Here is a 21,527-nt window from a genome sequence, read left to right on the forward strand (position 1 = left end):
ATATTGGACTATTGAAAGCAACATTTTTTTCCCCTCTGGGCAGTAGTTAGCATTGTTACTTTACAGCCATAAAGTTAGAAAATTACTGGTTTGAACCACAAGTGGGGCCTCTCTGTTTTTGGATGTTCTCCTGGTGACTGGTTTGGGTTTCCTCTGAGTAATCCAGCTTCCTTCCACACTTCAAACACATGCATGTTAGATTAACTGGTGATTCTAAATTTCCCATGTATAAGAGACAGACAAAGTGCCCACAGTTACAGACTTTGTTGTTAAATGTGGCTTCTACTCTAAAGTACTTAAAGGTGGTCAGTAAAACTTGCCATTTTGATATGAAGTAACGCCAGTGATATAACTGTGTAGGCGTTAGTATTTTAGTCTGCAAAATCAGGACAAAGGAGCTGTGGAATGATGCTTTGTAAACTAAGGAAAGAATCTGTCAGGCACTAATGCAGCTCTGATCCCAGGCTTATAATGATCTCAGCCATTGCATCAACTGTGTGAAAAGCAACATAGCAGCATATCAAGGGTTAACAGGGTCTAATGCCAGTTCTAGGGCGTAGTCTCACACTTCATATCCTTAAACCTGAAAAAAATCTCTACTCTTTTAAATCTTCTAACTCAGTGAGTTTAAATAATATTGAAATACCTAATGTTGATAACTCAGAGTTTGACACAAGCATAGATATTCTTTTTCATTTCTACAGATAGCATGTCGAATCAAACGTCACAAACTGGGTTGCCCATTAATCAGAAGGTCTGTTGTTCAATCCTTGGCTAATCCAGTGTGCATTTTCAAAGTGTCCTTGGGCAATATTCTGAATCCCAAAACAAAGCTTCTATTGGTATGTGAGTGTGATAAGGAAAATGTCATATGTCTACAATAAGAGCTGTATGAACATGTGAGCAAATGGCTAAAGCTTGTAGTGTTAAAGGCCTTTTGAGAACAAAAGTCTAGAAAAGTTGCATCTTTGTGTGGACGCACCCATAGCTTAAATACTTATAAAATATAACACGGTACTATTCAATACCACCACAGCCTCCAGATATTTGCATCATCACCTCACGAGTCTTAACTGCAGCTGCATTATTGAAGAGGCCCACGCAAGATTAAGGCTGTGCTTATATCTGTTTACAACTGTGAGTTACTCATTTCACTAAAGCATATGACTGCTTTGAAGAATGCCGTAGTGATATCATTTACGCAATAATTTGTGCATCTCACCACCTCTGTTTAAGAAATGTATTGTTAATGTGTGTCTGTGAAGGTTCTCAGTCAGTCAGGTCATCATAGTCTAAGGAGCTTGGAAAGAAAAGCGTCTGGACATCTTTAAGTTTAAACTTAAACTTAACTTGGAAACGTTAACTTAAAGAAGCCCAGATGCTTTTTTCCCAAAAGCCCCTTAGACTATCGTTAATGTATTTTTTGGCTTCCAATTCCACACAGCACATACATTCAGGAAACCTGCTCTTACTACTCTTTTGTTAGAAGTTCTTGTGTGGACAGCTGTCCTCTGTATTAATCTGACTCGATGTACCCAGAGGAGAGCAGTGTTTCAAACTACTTTATCATGTGCGTGCACGAGACACACTCAGCACGAGACATTTTTATTGTGTCAAAATGTGACTGAACATCTAAAGCACTGCAGACACAACAGCTCACTATAAAAAGTAACTAAGTAACAGAATTAAGTTCTGCACTCTTCCATCAAAATACCAGCATGACTGAGGGGCAGAAACATGTGAGGCTCAGTTTTAAACAGGCAGAATGAGGACTCAATGTGTTACAAGACACTGGCATGGTCACTGCTTTGAGACATCACTCTGATAGAGTGTAGACGCATCTATCACAACCACATCAGACACAGTATAACATGTTTTTTTTTAGCACTAAATTTGTTGCAATTTCCATTCAACTGTGTAGTGCAAATCAAATTTACATCATTAATTCAAGCACCCTCCTTCCAACATGTTGCTCTCTGAAAGAGAAACTCTTACATATGCACTAAGCCAGCCAAACCCTTTCAGTCACAACACTGATGCTGTCCTTCTTCAGTAAATTGAATGTTTTGGTTAAGTATGGGTACACTCGAGTGAATTCTGGCAATGCTCATTTTCTTGGCTAGTTATGAATGAATCCATTAAAATGAACCCATGTCCACAGCACTGGTGGTCACCCTTTTTGCTGCTTAAACAGCCCTGACCCTTTTGAGGCATGGACTCCGCTAGAGCCCTGAAGGTGTGCTGTTGTATCTAGCACTGGGATGTTAGCAACAGATCATTTAAGTCCTATTAGGCCTCCATGGATCTGACTTGTTTGTCCAGCACATCCCACAGATGAGAACTGGGGAATTTAGAGGCCACGTCAACACCTCAAACTTGTTGTTGTGCTCCTTGTGAGCTACAGTAGCTGGTCTGTTGGACCACACGGGCCAGCCTTCACTCCCCACGTGCATCAGTGAACCTTAGCGTCCATGACCCTGTTGCTGGTTCACCACTGTTCTTTTTTTGGACCACTTCCTTTATAGATACAAAGCAAATACAAGACCACTGCAGTCTGGGAACACCCTACAAGTGCTGCAGTTTTACTCTGACCCAGTCGTCTAGCCATCACAACTCAAATCCTTATGCTTGCCAATCTTTCCTGCTTCTAACAGATCAACTTTACAGACAAAATGTTCACTTCCTTCCTAATATATATCACCCACTAAAAGGTGCCATGTAGAAGAATTAATCTGTGCTTGTAATGTTATGCCTGTATAGTGAAGCTAATGTAGAAATTGTCTTACAGCTGTTTCTTTGGAAGGGCCACCAGCAAGTGGTTCTTCTGGCTGCAGAAAAAGTCTGATTGCACAGAAGTCTAAAACATCCTTCAACTTCCTGGATAAATGACTCCAGTAAACACTTTCCTGTTGCATTTATGGTCTTGATTGATAAATTTAAGCCATACTGAATACAGTAGGATATTTATTTTATAAATTATGTTTCTCATTAAAGTAATTAAGAAGGATAAAACAGGCTCTGCTTGCACAAGGTGCTATTATTTGAATGTGCAGTGAACCAAGATAATAAAAACAAAAATGTACATCTTGTGCCTTCACGTGGGACTTCCCTAACAAATGGGCAACCAATATGAGTAGCTACATCCATGAAGTACTTAAATATTTACTTTACAGACTACATTAAGGAAACATTAAGCATTCCGATGCTGCTTTAATATAACTTTTAGTCACAAACACTGGGTTAAAAAAACTGAAATAAACACACATTTAAAAAAACAAAAAAACAACTAAAAGTGATAATCACTTTGACGTCTCGCCAGCGTGTCTCTTAGCCTCTGTTTCCATGGTAGCTTTCAGTCGCTCCAGCTCAGCAGTGGTCACTTTCAGCTTCTCAGTGAGAGAGCAAAGTGAAATGTCTTGCTCGGCCACTGTTTGCTCTAGCTCAGCCAGACGCTCCACGTGTTTGGAGGTTGGTACCCTTAAGGTGGGCTTTTTCATCAACTCCTGGACAGAGAGAGAATTAAACAGAAGCCTTATAAGCTCAAAGACTCTTAGAGACATGTTTTTCTCTGCTGGTCTTTCTTTATACAAATACAGCACATCCTTTGTTGATTATCTTTTGTTACGTTGGGAAAATTGGTGTGAAATACATCCAGTTATTTGTGGAAATACACTTCAAGAAATGAATCTGAATGCCTTATCTGGTCTGCAGTGGTCTAATGTTCTTGTGAGCCTTACATCAAAGATCAAAATCTACAAAAACAGAACAAAAAAGTTCTGAAACAAGGGCACCAGTACCATCGCTGTCTGTCTGAAGCGATCCAGCGAGGTGTCCGTGTGCAAGTCCAGCTTCTCGTGCAACATCTTCATCTCCTCCTGATGTCTCTTTATCAGTTCCTCTTGGTCCTGGTATCAACACCATTGAGGACAATTAAACAAATAAATGGTTAAAAAAGAAAACATGTTTAAACTGTTGTGATGGTGCCTTAAATGAAGTAAATAACTGAAATACTTCATGTATAGAGTTAACCAGTGATATTTACCCTGTTTAAGATCTGCGATTTTAATTTTTTCACCTGTTGAAGATTCTATAACACTGCAATTAATCACTAATAAAATCTTACTGACTTGCTAATGATTCTCCTCAGCCCATAGAAAAGAAATCAACATCAGAGACTTGCTGTGCTTAAAATCACTGCACAGCCAATATTTCATCTTATATCACTGTACCTGTCTAGCTTGAGCCAGCTGGTTCTGGTATTTCTTTATTATATCCTCTTTTTTGTCAAGTCGATCCTGCAGGTCTTTGATGGTCTGGTGAGCCAGCTTGAGGGCAGACTGTCTGTCTGACTGCCCCTCTTCATGTTTGGCAAGGTCGGCTAGCAGCCGTTCTCTGTCGGCAGCAGCTGGGAGCCGCAGACGCAGCTCGTTGATTACTTTATCCCTTGACACGATGTTCTGTTCTGCCTTCCACAGAGCTGCTTCCCTCTCTTTCAATTTCTGCATATGTACAAATGAACAAATTAAAACAATAATAAATAAAAAATAATATTGCTATATACTTATAGGGACTGCTGAGTATGTGAACAGGGACAAAATACTGTGCCTTGTCCAAACTTCTGCACGTGGCCTGTGTCTCCAAAATGGTGCGGACATGCTCTCTGATTTTTCCCAAGGTAAACTCTAACTGACGAGCAAGAGGTAGACTTGGGTCTGGTAGCCATCCTTTACCTTCATCAAGCTTACAACAGACAAAAATAGAGTAATTACCTTTGCAATAGCATGTTAAAGAAACTAATTACATGTAAAATTGCACATTAAATAATCAAAAACTGGACTGCCAGTGCTGCCCTCAGCCTCCTAGTAGATACACTTATGGTATCAATTCGAAAATCTTAGGTGACATCTTTCAAGTTATCATGTACACAAGATTTTAAGATAACTTGACCTCTCACCATGAGGTCAAGATCACCAATATTCATCGGAAACGCATGAACTTGTTCTATATCACTTTGCCTCATTCTCGCATGATGGATGTCCACCATGCCCGGTCCATCAGCCTTTTACAGTTGAGGATTAAAAATGGAAAAAGCTGGAAATCCAGCTGATTTTGTTTTCAGTGTTTTCTTTTTTTTTTTAATTAGTTAAACAATGGTTTACCTTTTCTGCATTGCTCAGAATTTCATCCTGATGCTTCTCATAATAGTCCAGCTGACGCTCCATCTCCACCTCTCGCTGATCCCATGCAAGCTGGCATTCTTCGTGAAGCTTTATACAGTAATGAGAAGATATTACTGCATTACCCCGAAGCGCTTATGCACCTAAAACCTCATTAATAAGTTTCCTAAATATGTATTCACAAAAAATCTCCACTCATTGCAGTTTAATCAGCCCACAATCATTTCAATTTCTGTGTAACTCTCATGTGTTGATTGCACAACACTGGACATTATATTTCTTCATTTCCACTTAATACTGTACAGCTGCTGTTATTGTATATATATATATATATTTATATTTCTTCATACATTCTTATATATTTCTATACTGTGTATTTGTGTATTTTGTTGTACAGTTATTTTATTTTCAACTTTAATTTATATATTTCATTTTATTCCTTCCTAGTTAAATTTACCTTTTAATTTTCATATTTATTTCCTATCTTATTCATAGCCTTTTTTTCTCTTTATGTCACGAGCAGTTGTGTAAGCATTTCACTGCATATCGTACTGTGTATGACTGTGTATGTGACAAATAAAATTTGAATTTTATAGTGATTGAAAAATGAGCAAATTTGGGTGTGTGTAAGAATTAATTTTTCGCTCACAGTCTTTTGCTGAACAATATCCTCTTCCAGTGAGTGGATGGTTTGTTCCTGTTCCTTTACAAGGTTCCAGAGATATTTTATCTCCTCCTTCTGGACCACCAGTTCCCTGCCTTTCCTGAGCTCCTGCAGGCGAGTTTCCTCCATCTTTTTGTGCCACTCAGTGACCTGGTTTAAGTCATAGACAGTGTGGTTTTTGGCAACTGTCAAAACAAGACAAGATGTGATCTCAAGAATATTACTCCCCACTAACCTTCTGGGCCCCTTTCACATCCTTTAGGGTTGAGACGAGCTCTTCCAGCCCTTGCAGCTTTAATTCCAGCTCCTCTGCCCTTCCCTCCACTCTCTTGCTCTCCTGCTCTGCCCTCTTTTTCTCCTCTTGAGCTTTTGCTCGGTCCTCCTGGAGGCTCAGCATGGTCAAAGAGAACTTTTCCTGCTGAGGAAGTGGCAACGCACCTGCAAACTGCCTACGGAGCGACTGGATAGTCTGCCGTAGGTGCTTCGAGCGGTTTCTGCCCTCTTGGCGAGCGAGAAACAGAGTACGCTCACTTGCATCGAGCCGCTGTTCAGCTCGCAGCTTGTAGGCCTCCAACTGCTGGATGTGATTGGTGGCAGCCTCAAGTTTTCCCAAAGCATCTGACTCACTGAGCTGCAGAGCCACAATGTGCTGGTGAAGCTTTGCAATGAGGGCCTTCTCGTCTGACTGCGACTGAGTGAAAAACAAAGCATGATTTCTCTTTGATTTTTGTCTCGCAGACATGTGAGAATTTAACAAACCACTGACATTTGTTCCACTTTTTTGTTGAAAGCAAAGATCTGAAAATCTGTACAAATCACCATAAAAAGTTGCAATGATTGATTTCAAAGTATCTCTCACTGTCAAATGGCAACAAACAGAAAGTGCAGTAAAGGACCTGCTTGAGAAAGTTCTTTTATCAACACAGTCATCAGGTTAAACAACGTAAACTCAAGTAAAGAAGCTGAAAGCAAAACCAAGTTACCTGGTAGTCCAATATTTGCCTCCTCAAAGTTTCCACTTCTTTTTCGTTGCTTTTTTGTTTGGCCTGTAGAGCAGACACCTGTGTCACAGCCACATCAGAGACCTCCTGAAGCCTGCCAAAGGGAAAAAAGCATAGAAATTGCAACATAACATGTTTTATGTTTTGTTTTTAAAATAAAATAATGAATCCCTTTAAATACCAACATTACAGCTGCGTATTAGTTTAGGTGTTTTTTAATTTTTGTTAATGATCTGGTATTTTATAGTGAAACACTGTGATCATTGTCTTTAATTATTGATGAATGAATAAATGGTGGTAGTGGTATCAATCAATACTAAACAATCATAAAAAACAAACTTGCTTGTAATATTTTGAACCCCCCTGACAAGGACAAGCTTATCTTTGATAGGATCCTGATGCTTGATCTTGAATACAATGCTGTGACCTCAAAACCTATGCTTCTATAAATCCACCCCCCTCCCCCTCCACACACACACACGGGATGATTGTGATTGCAGTGCTTATCAAAACTTAGAGCACACAATAGAGAGCAAAAAACAAAACAAAAACAAAAATCAATCTAAGGCATAGTCGCTGTCAGACGCACTTAGAAACCTCATTGCGAAGCTCAGCCTCTGCCTTCTCCAGCTCTGCAATCTTGGCTCTGTCTGCATCGCTCGCAGCTTTGCTCACGCTGCTTGCCAGCTCATCTCTCAGCTCCCGCTCAAGCCTTTGGGCCTCCACATTCATCTTAGTCAACTAAAGAGAAACAGAAGTAAGACTTCTTGATAAGAGTCATATAAATTCTTTTTTGAACACCCACAACCTGATAGAGACTGACAAGCGAGATATATCGCAAAGGTTGTGAACTAAAATGTTAAGATAATGAAATAAAAAATTCTTTTTGAGCAGGTTCTGGATAGCATAAAAATGCAAATCCAGTCCAATCAAAATGAATTCACTTCTCTCACTGTAACATTATGTGTCAGGTGAACCAAATAGCCTTTTAGATATGTTAAAAGATGGTCATGGTGATGGCTGGGAAAACAACACATTTCATGTGCCACAGAAAAACATATCTGTCTATTTCCTTGGTCTCATACTTCCACAAACTTGGATTCCAGTTCCACATTGCGCTCCTCCACCTGCTTAAGTGAGTTCTTCACGTGCTCATACATTTTGTGGGCATGCTCAGCTCTCTGCCTCTCATTCAGCTCCTTCATCTCTAAAGTGGTGATTCGTCTTGCAGCAGATATCATCTCATTGTTGAGTGATGCCTTTTCTGCCTTATCCATCTCATTTTCTTCTCCTGATAATAAAATAATAAACAGTGTGGAATGATAATTTAACACACACAATATATTAAATACAAATATAAAGATTATATGCAAAATTTACTTAAATGATGTTAAACTGTGGCATTGTATACAGATAAGGACAAAATTATTAGCCAAAAATTTCCTGAGTGCGTTTTTTAACAGAGCAATCAATCTTCGACATAGAAATTCTTATCATACTAATTTTATTTAGAAAGCACAAGTTACTTCTGTTGGCACACGATAACAGAATGATTTCAGAACAAACAAAAATGACCAAGGTCAAATATTATTAGTTATTTGAAAAACTGACTGCTGTGACTTTGTAGTGCTCAAAGCATGTAAAACCACGTTAAAACTGAGGGTTATCTTCCAGGCAGAAAAACCTCAGGAAGGTTTTGACTAGGCACGTGCAAAAAACAACACTCCCAAAACAAAAACAACCACTTTAAACTTGAGCGTTTACGCGTGTTAAGAACTGGAACGATAACTATTATCAAGAAATTCATGCTGCTGAGTGACTGCTGCTCGTCAAACACATTTCATTGCAATATTGACCCTGTGCTAACTTGCATATGACAAATAAAACTGAAAACTGAAACTGAAATTGAAATTCAAGGAAGAGCCACACGGTGCAGAGTGACCCTGGCAGAGGTACAAAGTGAAAGATTTCAAAGACTCTGGAAAGAAAACTAATGAGAAATGTGCCTGAAGATTCAAAAGAACTGCCAAGACACTAGTGAATGAGTTAGAAAGAGTTAGGAATTGTAGTGTCAAAGAAGACAATCACTAGAACCATGCACAGGAATGAATTGAATGTTGAAGGATGCTATAGGCAACCTGGAGAAAGATTCTGTGTACTTGACGCTCATCAGATGAGATTAAAAACAGACTGTTAAAACATAGTTTGGAAAAAGAATGGAGAAGCATACAACCTAAAGAATACCACAGTAAAACATGGTGGTGAGAGTATTATGCTGTTAAGATGTTTCAGTACGCCTGGAACTGGGAATCTCGTCAAGGTGGAAGGAATCAGGAAGAAGGAAGGATACGTGAAGAATCTGGAGGAAAACTTTAAGCAGCAGCAAAACTGGGTCTAGGTCATCGTTTTGTCTTCTAGCATGACAAACACCCAAAACATGGTCAAGAACTATGTCCAGAAGACCAAAGTGAATGTTATTGAATGGCCTGCACAAAGCCCTGACATAAATCTCTTTGACAAACTGTGGGGTGAACTGAGGATTCGCAAAACTTCAAGCAGTTATCCAGCAAAAATGATACACAACTGTCTACGAGCATTGTTTCATACCAATTTGCTTTCAGATATGAAATTCAAAAATGTGATTGTTATACAATTTACCCACCCCTACACTGTTTATGTTGAAGGTGGGAGTCAGTTTTTAATGTTGCAGCCGGGCCAACACTCACATCATTATATGATGAATTTTACCCAACCTCCTCATTGTTGAGACAGGAATGCAATGACCCCACTAGCTATGGCTCAGATCCAATGAGCACTAAATGTATTCAAGCTGTCTTACAACACTGCATGCAGGACAATACAGTAGATGAAAGCTCAGGAAGAAAGCAGTAGACATAAATAACTGTAATTTTTGGCCCTGTGGGAAGCCTGTGCCCTTGGTTTATTCCAGCGGTTTTACCACAGCCCAGTAAATGTTTTCATGGCGGGAACTTCAGCTTGTAAAAGCCTTCATAGACTGTGATACCTTGTTGTGAATCCAAAAATGCTGGAACATCTTTTATTCTAACTTCAAAATATTTATAGTGAACTACAAGATGTTCCCTTAAACCTCTTTATGGACAAAAATAGGATCAAATTTATAAAAACTGAGGTTGAACCAAAATTCTTTCAGACCAATTTATTTCAGATATGCAGTTCAGATGTGATTCTTGATTCTTCTACCCACCCCACCCACCATTGTTTTTGTTGAAGGTGGGAATCAGTTTTTAATGTTGTACTTGTGGCCAACACTCACATCATTATATGATGAATTTTGTTACAAACAAAACTGTTTGTAATGATCAATATCCTTAGTTTACCTGTTGAAGGGATGTTCTCCCATCTTTGCTCTAAAGTATTAAGTTTCTCCTTCGTGATCTCCAGTTCTTTATTCATGGCAGAGATTTGTTCTCGGAGAGACTCATTCTCACTCTGAGAGGAAGGGAAAAAAAGATTAATAAAGTGTTATCATTAGTCAAGAACACAACATGAGATTTGGGACAAACCTGGTCAGGAAATGTTTTTTTTAATACCTCCAAATGTTCTAAGTTGGTGGTTCTTTGTATGAGGTGGCTGTCTCTCTGTAGCATGTTTCTGTATTTGACTGTTAGCTCTGTGTACTGTTTGTTAGCCTTCTCCAGGTCTGATGAGGGCACACTATCATCCAAAGCTTTCTGTAGTGCTGCTATTTTATATGCAGCCATTTCCTAAAGACCAAATAAAAGGCAATGACGTTAGAAAGGTGCTGAATGAACATACAGTAGTGCTAAAAACACAACTTTTTGCTACACTCTCTCTGATAGAAATGTTCACAATATTTCATAAATTATTTTCTGTTATTTAAAGAAAACTTTGAGTGAGAAACTTTTATGTAAAATGTTTTATATAGTCTCACCTAGTTGCGATAAAAGACAATAGATAAGAATTGGTTTCCCCCCCAAGGCTTTTGGTGGGATTTAGCTTCTTGGTACCTTGTATCTCTGAAGGTAACCTATCCTCTGAGTGACCGAAACCTGCATCTGGCTGCTCTCATCTCTTAGCTTGCCGTTTTCCTTGCGGAGGTGCTGTTCTTGTTCCAGCAGGGTTGTGTAGCGTCGCGCCAGTTTCTTCTCATTAACTTTGAGCACTGTCAGCTTACGAATTGCTTCACTCAGCTGTCTTCTGATGTCCTCTGGATCCTTCTGAAGTGTGTCCAGCAGATCCTGATAGATAAGGTGAATAATTGCTCTTAATTTCATTTCATTTCATTCATTCATTTCATTTATTTGTTCATTTCCAGGCACAACAAATACCTATATTGAACATAAATGCACAAAACAAATAAAACTGACACCAGAAGGAAAAAGAAGCACAGCAAAATTCTACCCTGATATTTTATATTTGTACATCTCAAATTTGTAAAAATGTCAAAACATAGTTATTTAATCACTTAAGAGCTGCTGGTCGACTTGCTGATATTGCACACTACACACCAGAACAAGTTGTCTGTTCCCCTAATGTGCATTTTATGTTTATTGAGTTAAAGGAAAATATTCCAGTAATTTGTCTGAGACACATTTAGTTCCATGTTGTCAGCCTTTAACAGTGAATCATCGTAAACCATATGTCTATGTGAGTGAATGAGAGCCACATTGAAAGTGTTTGCAAAATAAACACAGTGCATCTTGTAGCATTTAAGTATTATTAACCTTTTAAAGCTGACTTACACTGAACTCTTTGATTTTAACGTCATCCACCTGCTTTTGTTTGTCCAGCCTGTTCTTCATCTCTGTGAATGTCTCCTTCTCCTTCTGCCACTTTGCCTTCTCACTGAGAAAAACACAGGAAAATATTTGAGATTCTTACATGTAAATAAATCACCCACAATGCGCAAAACCTTTCATGATAACCCACCTCAGGTACTCTTTGTAGAGAAGTCCCTGTTGATGGCTAATAACAGAAAACTTCTCCTTGTATTCTTCCAGAGCACCTGCAAGTTTCTGCATTTTTTCCTCCTTGTTTTTGAGCTCCTAAATAATTATGATCAATTTATTTAGATTTTACTTGAAACAATTAGTTTATAGTTCTTCCCAATCTTATTATTGGAAGACAGCGACACTAACCTGAAGGAGTCGAACGGCGTACTCATTCAGGGAACTGATGACTTCAGTGCTGCTGGGCTCCAGGCCCTCGGGAAGGGTCAGAGGTCTGAGGACGACTCCATTACTGCCAGACTTCCTGAGCAACTCCAACTCACTTTCAAGTTGGCATATCTAACAGGCACAGATAATTTAAAAAAAATCACAAGCAAAACCTGGCTATTAAACGTTGTGTTGTTTATCAAAAAGTTCCTGCATTTGTCTCTAGATTCAAAGTATTATTTAGCACAGTTTGGGACAATACGGCATGGATTGCTTGATTACTGAATGTGAGGAGGCCATTGTAATGTACCACAAACATAAGGTAACAAAACATTATTGAGACTAAAGGCAGTAATACATAGATGATTAAAATAACACTACACTACTTGTGAAAAAAATTATCAGACAAAGGAATAAATAATGAAAAAGAATAATCAACAAAAAGAGAAAATCTTATTGGAAAATAAAACTGGAGAAATGGCAGAGGAGTTCTGTAAAGGAGGCTTCCCCATTTTAAACAAAATTGTTACTGTCTGTGTTCTGGATAATGTGGCTTTTGTTAAGTGTTATTTGTAAGAAAGTTTTATCATTTTGAAAATTGAAACTGAATGCATGCCGAACAGTTGAGACAGAAGTTTGTTTACCTCGTTTCTTTCATTATATGAAACAGAAGTAGCAGATATCAAAAACAGGCGACTGACCAGACCAAAAAAAAAGGAAAGAAATATCTTCTAGACATGTTAATGACTCTCCGCCATGGAGCCCATGCCAGGCATGCAGCTATCTTCATAAATCTTTATATTTCAGTGGTTACAAACTTTTACATAAGAAAATAATTTTTTTTGATTTGGAGAAGAAACACGCAACCATTACCACTGGGATTTGGGCTTCCATAACTAGAGTTTAATACATGCTTGGCTTTGAGAAAGTTGAGAAATCATACCGCTTTGTTTTCTTGCCAAAGACAGAAATATGGCCAAATAAAGCTGCCAGTCCACCACATTATTAATTTGTGTAATTAACTTAAATCATATTAATCTACCTTTTCTTTGGCTCTGGCAAGCTGACTCAAGCTGTCGGTTGCCTCCTCACGAGCTGATTTTAGCTCCTGCCTCAGTTCTTCATTTCTCCCCACCAGCTGGTGTATTTGGGACCTGAAGTGTGGGGCTGACTCAGACTGGCCACCCATGCCACTGACATCTAAAGCCTGTAAGAGAATGAGTAAAGTTTACTGCCACCCCCCAAAAAAAACAGCTATTCTCAAATCCTCGATGCAACAGTTGTAGAGGATAAAAATACATTTATGCCACTATCCAAGATTGATTTTCATGTGTTTGGTGTGTGCTAGCATCTGCTACTTCCTTGCTGATTGGTATGTTGCATGGCTTTCTTGCCTTTTTCTTTGAAGCTAACCACATTTGTTTATCAGGTTGCTATGAGGCAAACCCTGTGTTTCATCAAATGACAAGGTCAACGGTAAAATGCAGACGAGTGACAAAGTCCATTGTTTTCAGCTTATCTACGTGTAAAGGCATGATGTAAAGTGAGCCCGTGTGAAACACGTTGAAAAACACTATCTATTAATCAAATGTCGTCTTAAACTAAGCACTGTTTCACATCAGTTTTCATGCATACTTACATTGGCCAACCTTTCCAGATTAGGAACAGAAACAGCCTCTTGATTAATCCTCATTGCTTGAAGGACATCTTTCAGAGCAGCCTCCAGATCTTTTTTCACCTTTGAAAGTTCTTCCACTAAGAGTTCATGCACAGGAATGAATAACAATGGGGAAGCAGTACCCCAGAGATAAATCATTCAGATAAAAATGTTTTAAATACACTATATTGCCAAAAGTAATCGCTTGTCTGCCTTCACACACACACACACACACACACACACACACACACACACACACACACACACACACACACACACGAACACACGAACACACGAACACACGAACTTGAGTGGGATCTCATTCTTAATCCAAAGGGTTTAATGTGATGTCTTTGCAGCTGTAAGAGCTTCAACTCGTCTGGGAAGGCTTTCCGTAAGGTTTAGGAGTGTGTATGGGAATTTTTTTACCATTCTTTCAGAAGCTTCCCCTTTAATTCATCCCAAAGATGTTCTGTCAGGTTAATGTCAGGACTCTGTGCAGGCCAGTCAAGTTCTTCCACACCAAACTTGTTCTTCTATGTCTTTACAGACCTTGACTGTGTACACTGGTACACAGTCAAGTTGGAACAGGAAGGGCCCGTCCCCAGACTCTTCCCACAAGACTGCATGGGTGCATGAAATTGTCCAAAATGTCTTGCTGAAGCATTGAGAGTTTTTTTTTCACTGGAGCAAAGGGGCTGAGCCCAACTCCTGAAAAACAACCCCACACCATAATCCCCTCTCCACCAGATTTGAAACTTGACATTTGACACAATGCAGTCAGACAAGTACTGTTCTCCTGGCAACCGCCAAACCTAGACTCATACATCAGATTATGGATTGCCAATCACAATCTGCCAATTGTATCACGGTCCCACACTAAAATTCACTGAGCTCCAGAGAGCGAGCCATTCTTTCATGAACATATGTAAAAGCAGTCTTTATGCCTAAGAGTGATTGGAACACCTGAATTCAATCTTTTGGATGGGTGAGTGAATACTTTTGGCAATACAGTATATATTGCATTGATCATCGTCTCATTACATAATGTACAGATGCTACAGTGACTCAAGTGTAAAAACATCTGTGTGAACTTTAAGTGGAAGTCAGAGCAGGACTACACTTACATTTGACCTGAAACTGGGTCCGGTGAAGTTCCAGCTCTCGCTCCTTTTTGCTTAACTCTTTTTCAAGGTACTCATTCTGAAATGCAGTGTTAACGTAACGTTTCAAATTAAAAACCCTGAAAACTTTGACATAACCCTTTCCCATGGTATTCCATGGGAAGCAATATGCAACAAAGGGTGCATTCTTCACTGAATAATATGAAATAAAATTATAATTCTCACTTAGTTTGTTTGATGAGAATGTTTCTTTTTTAATATAGGGCACTAAGTCAGGTGGCAAGAGGTGATGTCACTACTGAGAGTCTTACTTTGCGCCTGGTTTCTTCATCTGTGTACATGCCACTCTGATTGAGCGACAGCTGTGCCGCCCTGCTCGGTCTAACATCTTCCTCCAGCAGTAAGCTTGACTGTGGAATCCCTGTAGACACAGCTGATTAAGAGCAACATTTTTTTAAAATGCATGTCTGAAACAAAACTCAAAATTCAAGAGAAGTCAGGAGAAAAATAGCTAAATGTCTTCCTTTTGTACAAGCTAAACCAATAGATTTGGTTCAAACAAATACATTTTAGGTGGAAAAACCCTGCAAGGAAAAGATATCATCGGGCCAATGTGTTCATATGTCCCTTCCATTAAAACTGACAGCAAGTGTCACAAAAGGATGAAAATGAGTTTGGTCTGACCGGGAACCTTAAAGGAGTGTTGTAGGTTTCATGTCTGTGTATATAATAGGGGACAACTGGATTTGAGAGACATAAATTTCACATTAACATAGTGGACAAGGCTCCTTACTGAGGCCTATGTGCCTGTTTGTGGAGACATTACACCAGGAGTCGGCAACCCTGGGCACGTGCGCCAGCTGGGTTAACTGATGGCACGGCGCACAACGCACAGCTAATTAATCTGAGAAGGTGCATTAAAAAATTATTGGCCAGGCCAGTGGTGCACATCGCAAATGAGCTCGCATAGTTGTGCCAATTCTTAATGACGGTATCTTAGCTAACAACCCCAACTACCAGATTCAACTTATAGTTGGCTAAAAATAACAGGGATGTGGCTAGCTGGCAGTTTTTTCAAGCGATGTTGAAATTTCCACATTCCAACACTTCAAATTTCCTTCGGGATTAATAAAGTATTCTGATTCTGATTCTGAAATGCTTCAGGAGCTGTCCGCTCAGAGCAGCATCAGCACCGCAGAAATACACCAATACAGCCGTAGACTCAAGACAGAATTCACAATGCGTTTTCAGGACTTTCAGGTGTATGGACCAATGTTTTCTTTTCTGATCAAACCAGAAAGCTTTAATGAGCAGCTAGATTTGTCTCGCATTAACTGGCTGGACAGAGGACATAGAAATACAGCTGATTGAACTGAAAAGCTCGACTCTGTGGGGATCAAAGTTTGCAGAACTACAAACGCAGCTGGAATCCACAGCTGTGCGTGTTCATGGAGCTTATATTTTCACCTGCTGGACATCACTACCTGACAAATTTAACTGTCTTCAGAACATTGCAGAGGCCTTATTGAGAGTACTTGGCTCTACATATCTGTGTGAACAGATTTTCTCTCACATGAGTGTCCTCAGGTAGCCGTCTGAATGCTGGACACACAGAGACCTGTGTCTCTGAGTGGGAGACGAGAGATCACATTAACATGTGTATCCCTGTATTAACAAACACACATTTTCTGTTGTACAGTTCATTTGCTGTTATGGAGTTCTTGTTATGGATAAAAAGTGTCTTTTTTTTGTTTCAAAATAGCTGATAACTATTCACTGATAGCTGCCAACATCTGCGAACAAATATAATTCTATAAAGTGGTTCTATATAGTGTGTAACTGTTCATATAGAGCATTATTACATTTATTGCTAATGCAATCATATGGCACACTGACTTCTGATAAAATTTTAGATGGCACTCATCATCAGAAAGGTTGCCGACCCCTGCCTTACACGATAGATGTGGTGAACCAACTACACATGAGCTTTTCAGAATGGGTGAAAAGAGTTGCTGATATACAAATATACTTTTTAAAGGAACAATCTGTGGAATTAAACCGAGTGATTTTAATGTCACCTCTTTCCTTCACCATGCGTCTGATTTGTTTCTTTAATTCCAGTCTTTCCTCTTCAAGTCGTTCAATCTAGAAAATAATCAGGGTGTTAGTAGAAGACGCTCATGAGCAAAATTACATATAAAAATATTGGCTTTAACCAGTATAATTCCCATTATACCTCTTTGGTGAGCACTTGGTTTTCTGCTTTGTACCGGCGCTGTCTGAGATCTGTGGCACGCCTAAACTCTGTCAGATCCACTTCCTGCTTTGGTTCCAGACCTTCGGAGTCAAGATCAGTATAAACAAAAGCTAAATTAATTTTATAGTTCCACGTCAGTGAGTGTTGTCTAAATATACTGAGCAATGTGACCATTCAAGTAAAAAAAAAAACAAAAAACAAAAAAACATCTGACCTAGTTTTTCTCTAAAACCTTCGTTTTCGTCCATGAGGTCATTGATTCTCATCTCAAGCTGGTTGATCTCTTTGGTCATGGCCTCTGCCTCACATTCTCTCTCTCTAATTAGATTTTTACACTCTTTGATCTCTGCAATGGCTGCTTCCAGGCCATAAGTGCCCTGTAAAACAGAAACCAAGTTGTTGTTCAAAGTGTTTCATTCACCAAAAAGCAAGTCTTGTCTAAATGTCTTTTTTCCTTGTTTTTAACTCATATGCTTTTTGTGGAAATCAGGATGTGATTTGGCATGGTGAAAAACAAACACCATGTTTGTAGACCAAAAAAAGCACGTGGATCACACCATAGTCACATTGTCATTTCAATGTCTCTATTAAAAGTGAGGATGGATGGGGAAAGGAAAAAAAAATCACATGCATCAATTCCTGGAAATTAAGTCACAAATAATTTAATTTGGCTGCAAACATTTTACTGAAAGCCAAAATAAAACAGAAAAAAATGAGGAACAAAAAAAATGTTTGCAGACTTACAGACTCATATTGGCTCAAGCGGTTTGAAGCCTCAATAACTGCTTTGTCTTTTTCCTCAGCATGAGCTTCTGCTAGTTTTACCGCATGCTCTGCTTCCGTTGCTCTTGTCTCTGCAGCTTCTAGCTTTAACTTCAGCCCCTCCATTTTCTTCTGCTGTAAGGTAGGTGGGAGGCCTTCAAGAACAAATGACAAATGTAATTGTAATTATGCATATATGTGTGTGTGTGTGTGTGTGTGTGTGTGTGTGTGTGTGTGTGTGTGTGTGTGTGTGTGTGTGTGTGTGGATAGATAGACAGACAGATATATGAGGCAAAATTCTTTTACAAAAAGCTAAAACTACCAGGGTCAAAATGATGAACCCAATCACCAGGGTTTTTTTTGCTGAATAAAAAGCCTTTTAACAACAGTCTCGCACATGTTTCCTGAGCAATTTCAGCCCATTGTTCTTTGGCAAATCTTTCAAGTTCCTCCAGATTTGATGGTTTTCTGGCAGAAATTTTGTCTTCAGTTTACAATGCACATTTTCAAAGGGATTCAAGTCAGGGCTTTCTGGAAGCCATACAGTAAAGTTCACTTTGGATTTCTGGATGCTACTACGTGCTGGGATCATGATGTGCTGGAAGACAAAACGACAAGCCAGATGCACCCTATATGGCACTGTGATTTTCTTTTGATTTTACACTTTTCCCTTCTTCCTCCAAACATAAACAACATCTCTGAGGCCAAAGAGCTCTAGTTTCGTCTCAAAGGCCGAGTTTCCAGTGTGCATAATCTTTCTCCAGGCTGACTGCAACCTAGGAGTTCACTCCTGTGCAAGGTTCTAGTGACTGTCTTCTTTGAGACTACAATTCGCACTTTTTTTTTAAGTCGTTCACTTACAGTGGGGCAAAAAAGTATTTAGTCAGCCACCGATTGTGCAAGTTCCCCCACTTAAAATGATGACAGAGGTCAGTAATTTGCACCAGAGGTACACTTCAACTGTGAGAGACAGAATGTGAAAAAAAAAATCCATGAATCCACATGGTAGGATTTGTAAAGAATTTATTCGTAAATTAGGGTGGAAAATAAGTATTTGGTCACCTCAAACAAGGAAAATCTCTGGCTCTCACAGACCTGTAACATCTTCTGAAGCTTTTCTGTCCCCCACTCGTTACCTGTATGAATGGCACCTGTTTGAACTCATCATCTGTATAAAAGACACCTGTCCACAGCCTCAAACAGTCAGACTCCAAACTCCGCCATGGCCAAGACCAAAGAGCTTTCGAAGGACACCAGGAAAAGTATTGTAGACCTGCACCAGACTGGGAAGAGTGAATCTACAATAGGCAAGCAGCTTGGTGTGAAAAAATCAACTGTGGGAGCAATCACCAGAAAATGGAAGACATACAAGACCACTGATAATCTCCCTCGATCTGGGGCTCCACGCAAGATCTCATCCCGTGGGGTCAAAATGATCATGAGAACGGTGAGCAAAGATCCCAGAACCACACGGGGGGACCTGGTGAATGACCTGCAGAGAGCTGGGACCAAAGTAACAAAGGTCACCATCAGTAACACACTACAACGGCAGGGAATCAAATCCCGCAGTGCCAGACGTGTTCCGCTGCTGAAGCCAGTGCATGTCCAGGCCCGTCTGAAGTTTGCCAGAGAGCACATGGATGATACAGCAGAGGATTGGGAGAATGTCATGTGGTCAGATGAAACCAAAGTAGAACTTTTTGGTATAAACTCAACTTGTCGTGTTTGGAGGAAGAAGAATACTGAGTTGCATCCCAAGAACACCATACCTACTGTGAAGCATGGGGGTGGAAACATCATGCTATGGGGCTGTTTTTCTGCCAAGGGGACAGGACGACTGATCCGTGTTAAGGACAGAATGAATGGGGCCATGTATCGTGAGATTTTGAGCCAAAACCTCCTTCCATCAGTGAGAACTTTGAAGATGAAACGAGGCTGGGTCTTCCAACATGACAATGATCCAAAACACACCGCCCGGGCAACAAAGGAGTGGCTCCGTAAGAAGCATTTGAAAGTCCTGGAGTGGCCTAGCCAGTCTCCAGACCTCAACCCCATAGAAAATCTGTGGTGGGAGTTGAAAGTCCGTGTTGCTCGGTGACAGCCCCAAAACATCACTGCTCTCGAAGATCTGCATGGAGGAATGGGCCAAAATACCAGCTACTGTGTGTGCAAACCTGGTAAAGACCTATAGTAAACGTTTGACCTCTGTTATTGCCAACAAAGGTTATGTTACAAAGTATTGAGTTGTATTTTTGTTATTGACCAAATACTTATTTTCCACCCTGATTTACGAATAAATTCTTTACAAATCCTACCATGTGGATTCATGGATTTTTTTTTTTTCACATTCTGTCTCTCACAGTTGAAGTGTACCTCTGGTGCAAATTACTGACCTCTGTCATCATTTTAGGTGGGGGAACTTGCACAATCGGTGGCTGACTAAATACTTTTTTGCCCCACTGTATGTCTGAGCACATTTCTCACTAGTTTTCTTTCTTTGAAATTTTTCACTTCCAGGCTTTGTGGCAACTCCTTGGAATTCTTGATGATTACTCCAGTTCTTGATACTTGGAAACACTGATGATGACACTCAGTTTTAACTCGATGTTACAAGCTTTGAGCATAAGCTTTAAGCTCTTCATTGCACATCAGTGGTTTGTGGTTTCTCCTATGTCTCATTAAAAGGTCAGTTTTTTGGGGGCTAATAACACTGACACTGGTAACAAAAAAAAAAATCCAAAAAGCTAATATGCTAAGAAATGTTATGTCCAAAATCCCTTGCTCTGTTTAAAGAAAAAAAAAACACTTGGGAAAAATCTGACTCACATTAAAATACATAAACTGCTCAGTGGCACCTGCAAGTTCTGAGCCATTTACCTTCTTAGGCATGCAACCATGTTTTATCAGTTCTAATTTAAACAGTTTAAATTTTAGTTTAATCATGAATCTCAAAAATGTAACAAACAAACAAACCCAAAACCAAAACATCTATCTCAAAAATTCAGATATATTCAGAACATATATCTTTTATGATGATTATATTTTGATGTTTGGTATTTTTTTAAGGTTAACTTAACCTGTTGGTCTACAGTTTGCTCTTTTTGGGCATTCCCCGTAACTACAAATGTCTGCAATCAACAACTGTCAGAAGAGAGGCTAATGAACAACATTTGATAAATTAAACAGGGATGTATAAACCTCTGTCTTTCTTCGTAGATGTCTTTAGCTCCTCAATAAGTAGGGTGTGCCTCTCCATTTCCCCTGTATACTGCTCCACCTGCTCACTCAGCATCTTGATCTGATTATCACGCTCTTGGACAGCCTTTAGGATATTCACCACAAAATCAAAACACAACACAACACAAAACACAGAATTATCAGGATTTCAATGTTAGACACATTTTGCACAGCTGTGGCACACATAAATATTTACACATTCATTGTTGGAGAACGTTATGGACCGAAAACAACGGGAGGTTACAAGATAAGAGGCCCACGATGGATGAAACTTACAGCGCAGAGCTCATATATGACCTGACCCAGGGCAGCAAGAGACATGGAAGGAAGGATAGATTTATATGTAAAGACAGGGCAAAGAGAGAGAACCAAAAGAAGAAACATGACATACACATAGATACAGATAGGTGGAAAACAAGATATGACTATAACCTCCAAATTAGGATGCCCCTGTTCCAAAGAATAAAAATAAACGTATAAACAATGACC

General features: G+C 39.4%; 1 protein-coding gene across 6 annotated transcripts in view; it reads right to left on the reverse strand.

Moving 5' to 3' along the window:
- cep290 (centrosomal protein 290) overlaps nt 1–21,527 on the reverse strand; it is a 41,254-nt gene that overhangs the window by 13,739 nt on the left and 5,988 nt on the right. For 4 of the 6 annotated variants that reach the window (XM_013910414.1, XM_013910416.1, XM_013910412.1 and 1 more), the window contains 26 exons: nt 21,315–21,335; nt 21,000–21,123; nt 17,784–17,956; nt 17,254–17,416; nt 17,019–17,119; nt 16,861–16,927; nt 15,094–15,215; nt 14,786–14,861; nt 13,641–13,756; nt 13,044–13,208; nt 11,984–12,133; nt 11,775–11,890; nt 11,588–11,690; nt 10,853–11,083; nt 10,415–10,588; nt 10,202–10,313; nt 7,928–8,133; nt 7,432–7,583; nt 6,825–6,936; nt 6,077–6,532; nt 5,827–5,991; nt 5,160–5,267; nt 4,606–4,740; nt 4,230–4,499; nt 3,798–3,905; nt 3,304–3,503 (listed from right to left, as the gene is read on the reverse strand). In XM_013910414.1, coding sequence (XP_013765868.1) covers nt 3,304–3,503; nt 3,798–3,905; nt 4,230–4,499; nt 4,606–4,740; nt 5,160–5,267; nt 5,827–5,991; nt 6,077–6,532; nt 6,825–6,936; nt 7,432–7,583; nt 7,928–8,133; nt 10,202–10,313; nt 10,415–10,588; nt 10,853–11,083; nt 11,588–11,690; nt 11,775–11,890; nt 11,984–12,133; nt 13,044–13,208; nt 13,641–13,756; nt 14,786–14,861; nt 15,094–15,215; nt 16,861–16,927; nt 17,019–17,119; nt 17,254–17,416; nt 17,784–17,956; nt 21,000–21,123; nt 21,315–21,335 — 3,926 coding nt within the window. The remainder of the gene's footprint in view (nt 1–3,303; nt 3,504–3,797; nt 3,906–4,229; nt 4,500–4,605; nt 4,741–5,159; nt 5,268–5,826; nt 5,992–6,076; nt 6,533–6,824; nt 6,937–7,431; nt 7,584–7,927; nt 8,134–10,201; nt 10,314–10,414; nt 10,589–10,852; nt 11,084–11,587; nt 11,691–11,774; nt 11,891–11,983; nt 12,134–13,043; nt 13,209–13,640; nt 13,757–14,785; nt 14,862–15,093; nt 15,216–16,860; nt 16,928–17,018; nt 17,120–17,253; nt 17,417–17,783; nt 17,957–20,999; nt 21,124–21,314; nt 21,336–21,527) is intronic. The other 2 variants (XM_013910417.1, XM_013910413.1) reach the window with 1 other exon arrangement.

This window comes from Pundamilia nyererei, unplaced genomic scaffold, assembly GCF_000239375.1.
Source record: "Pundamilia nyererei isolate P.nyererei 1_Seehausen unplaced genomic scaffold, PunNye1.0 scaffold00043, whole genome shotgun sequence".
NCBI classification, from domain to species: domain Eukaryota; kingdom Metazoa; phylum Chordata; class Actinopteri; order Cichliformes; family Cichlidae; genus Pundamilia; species Pundamilia nyererei.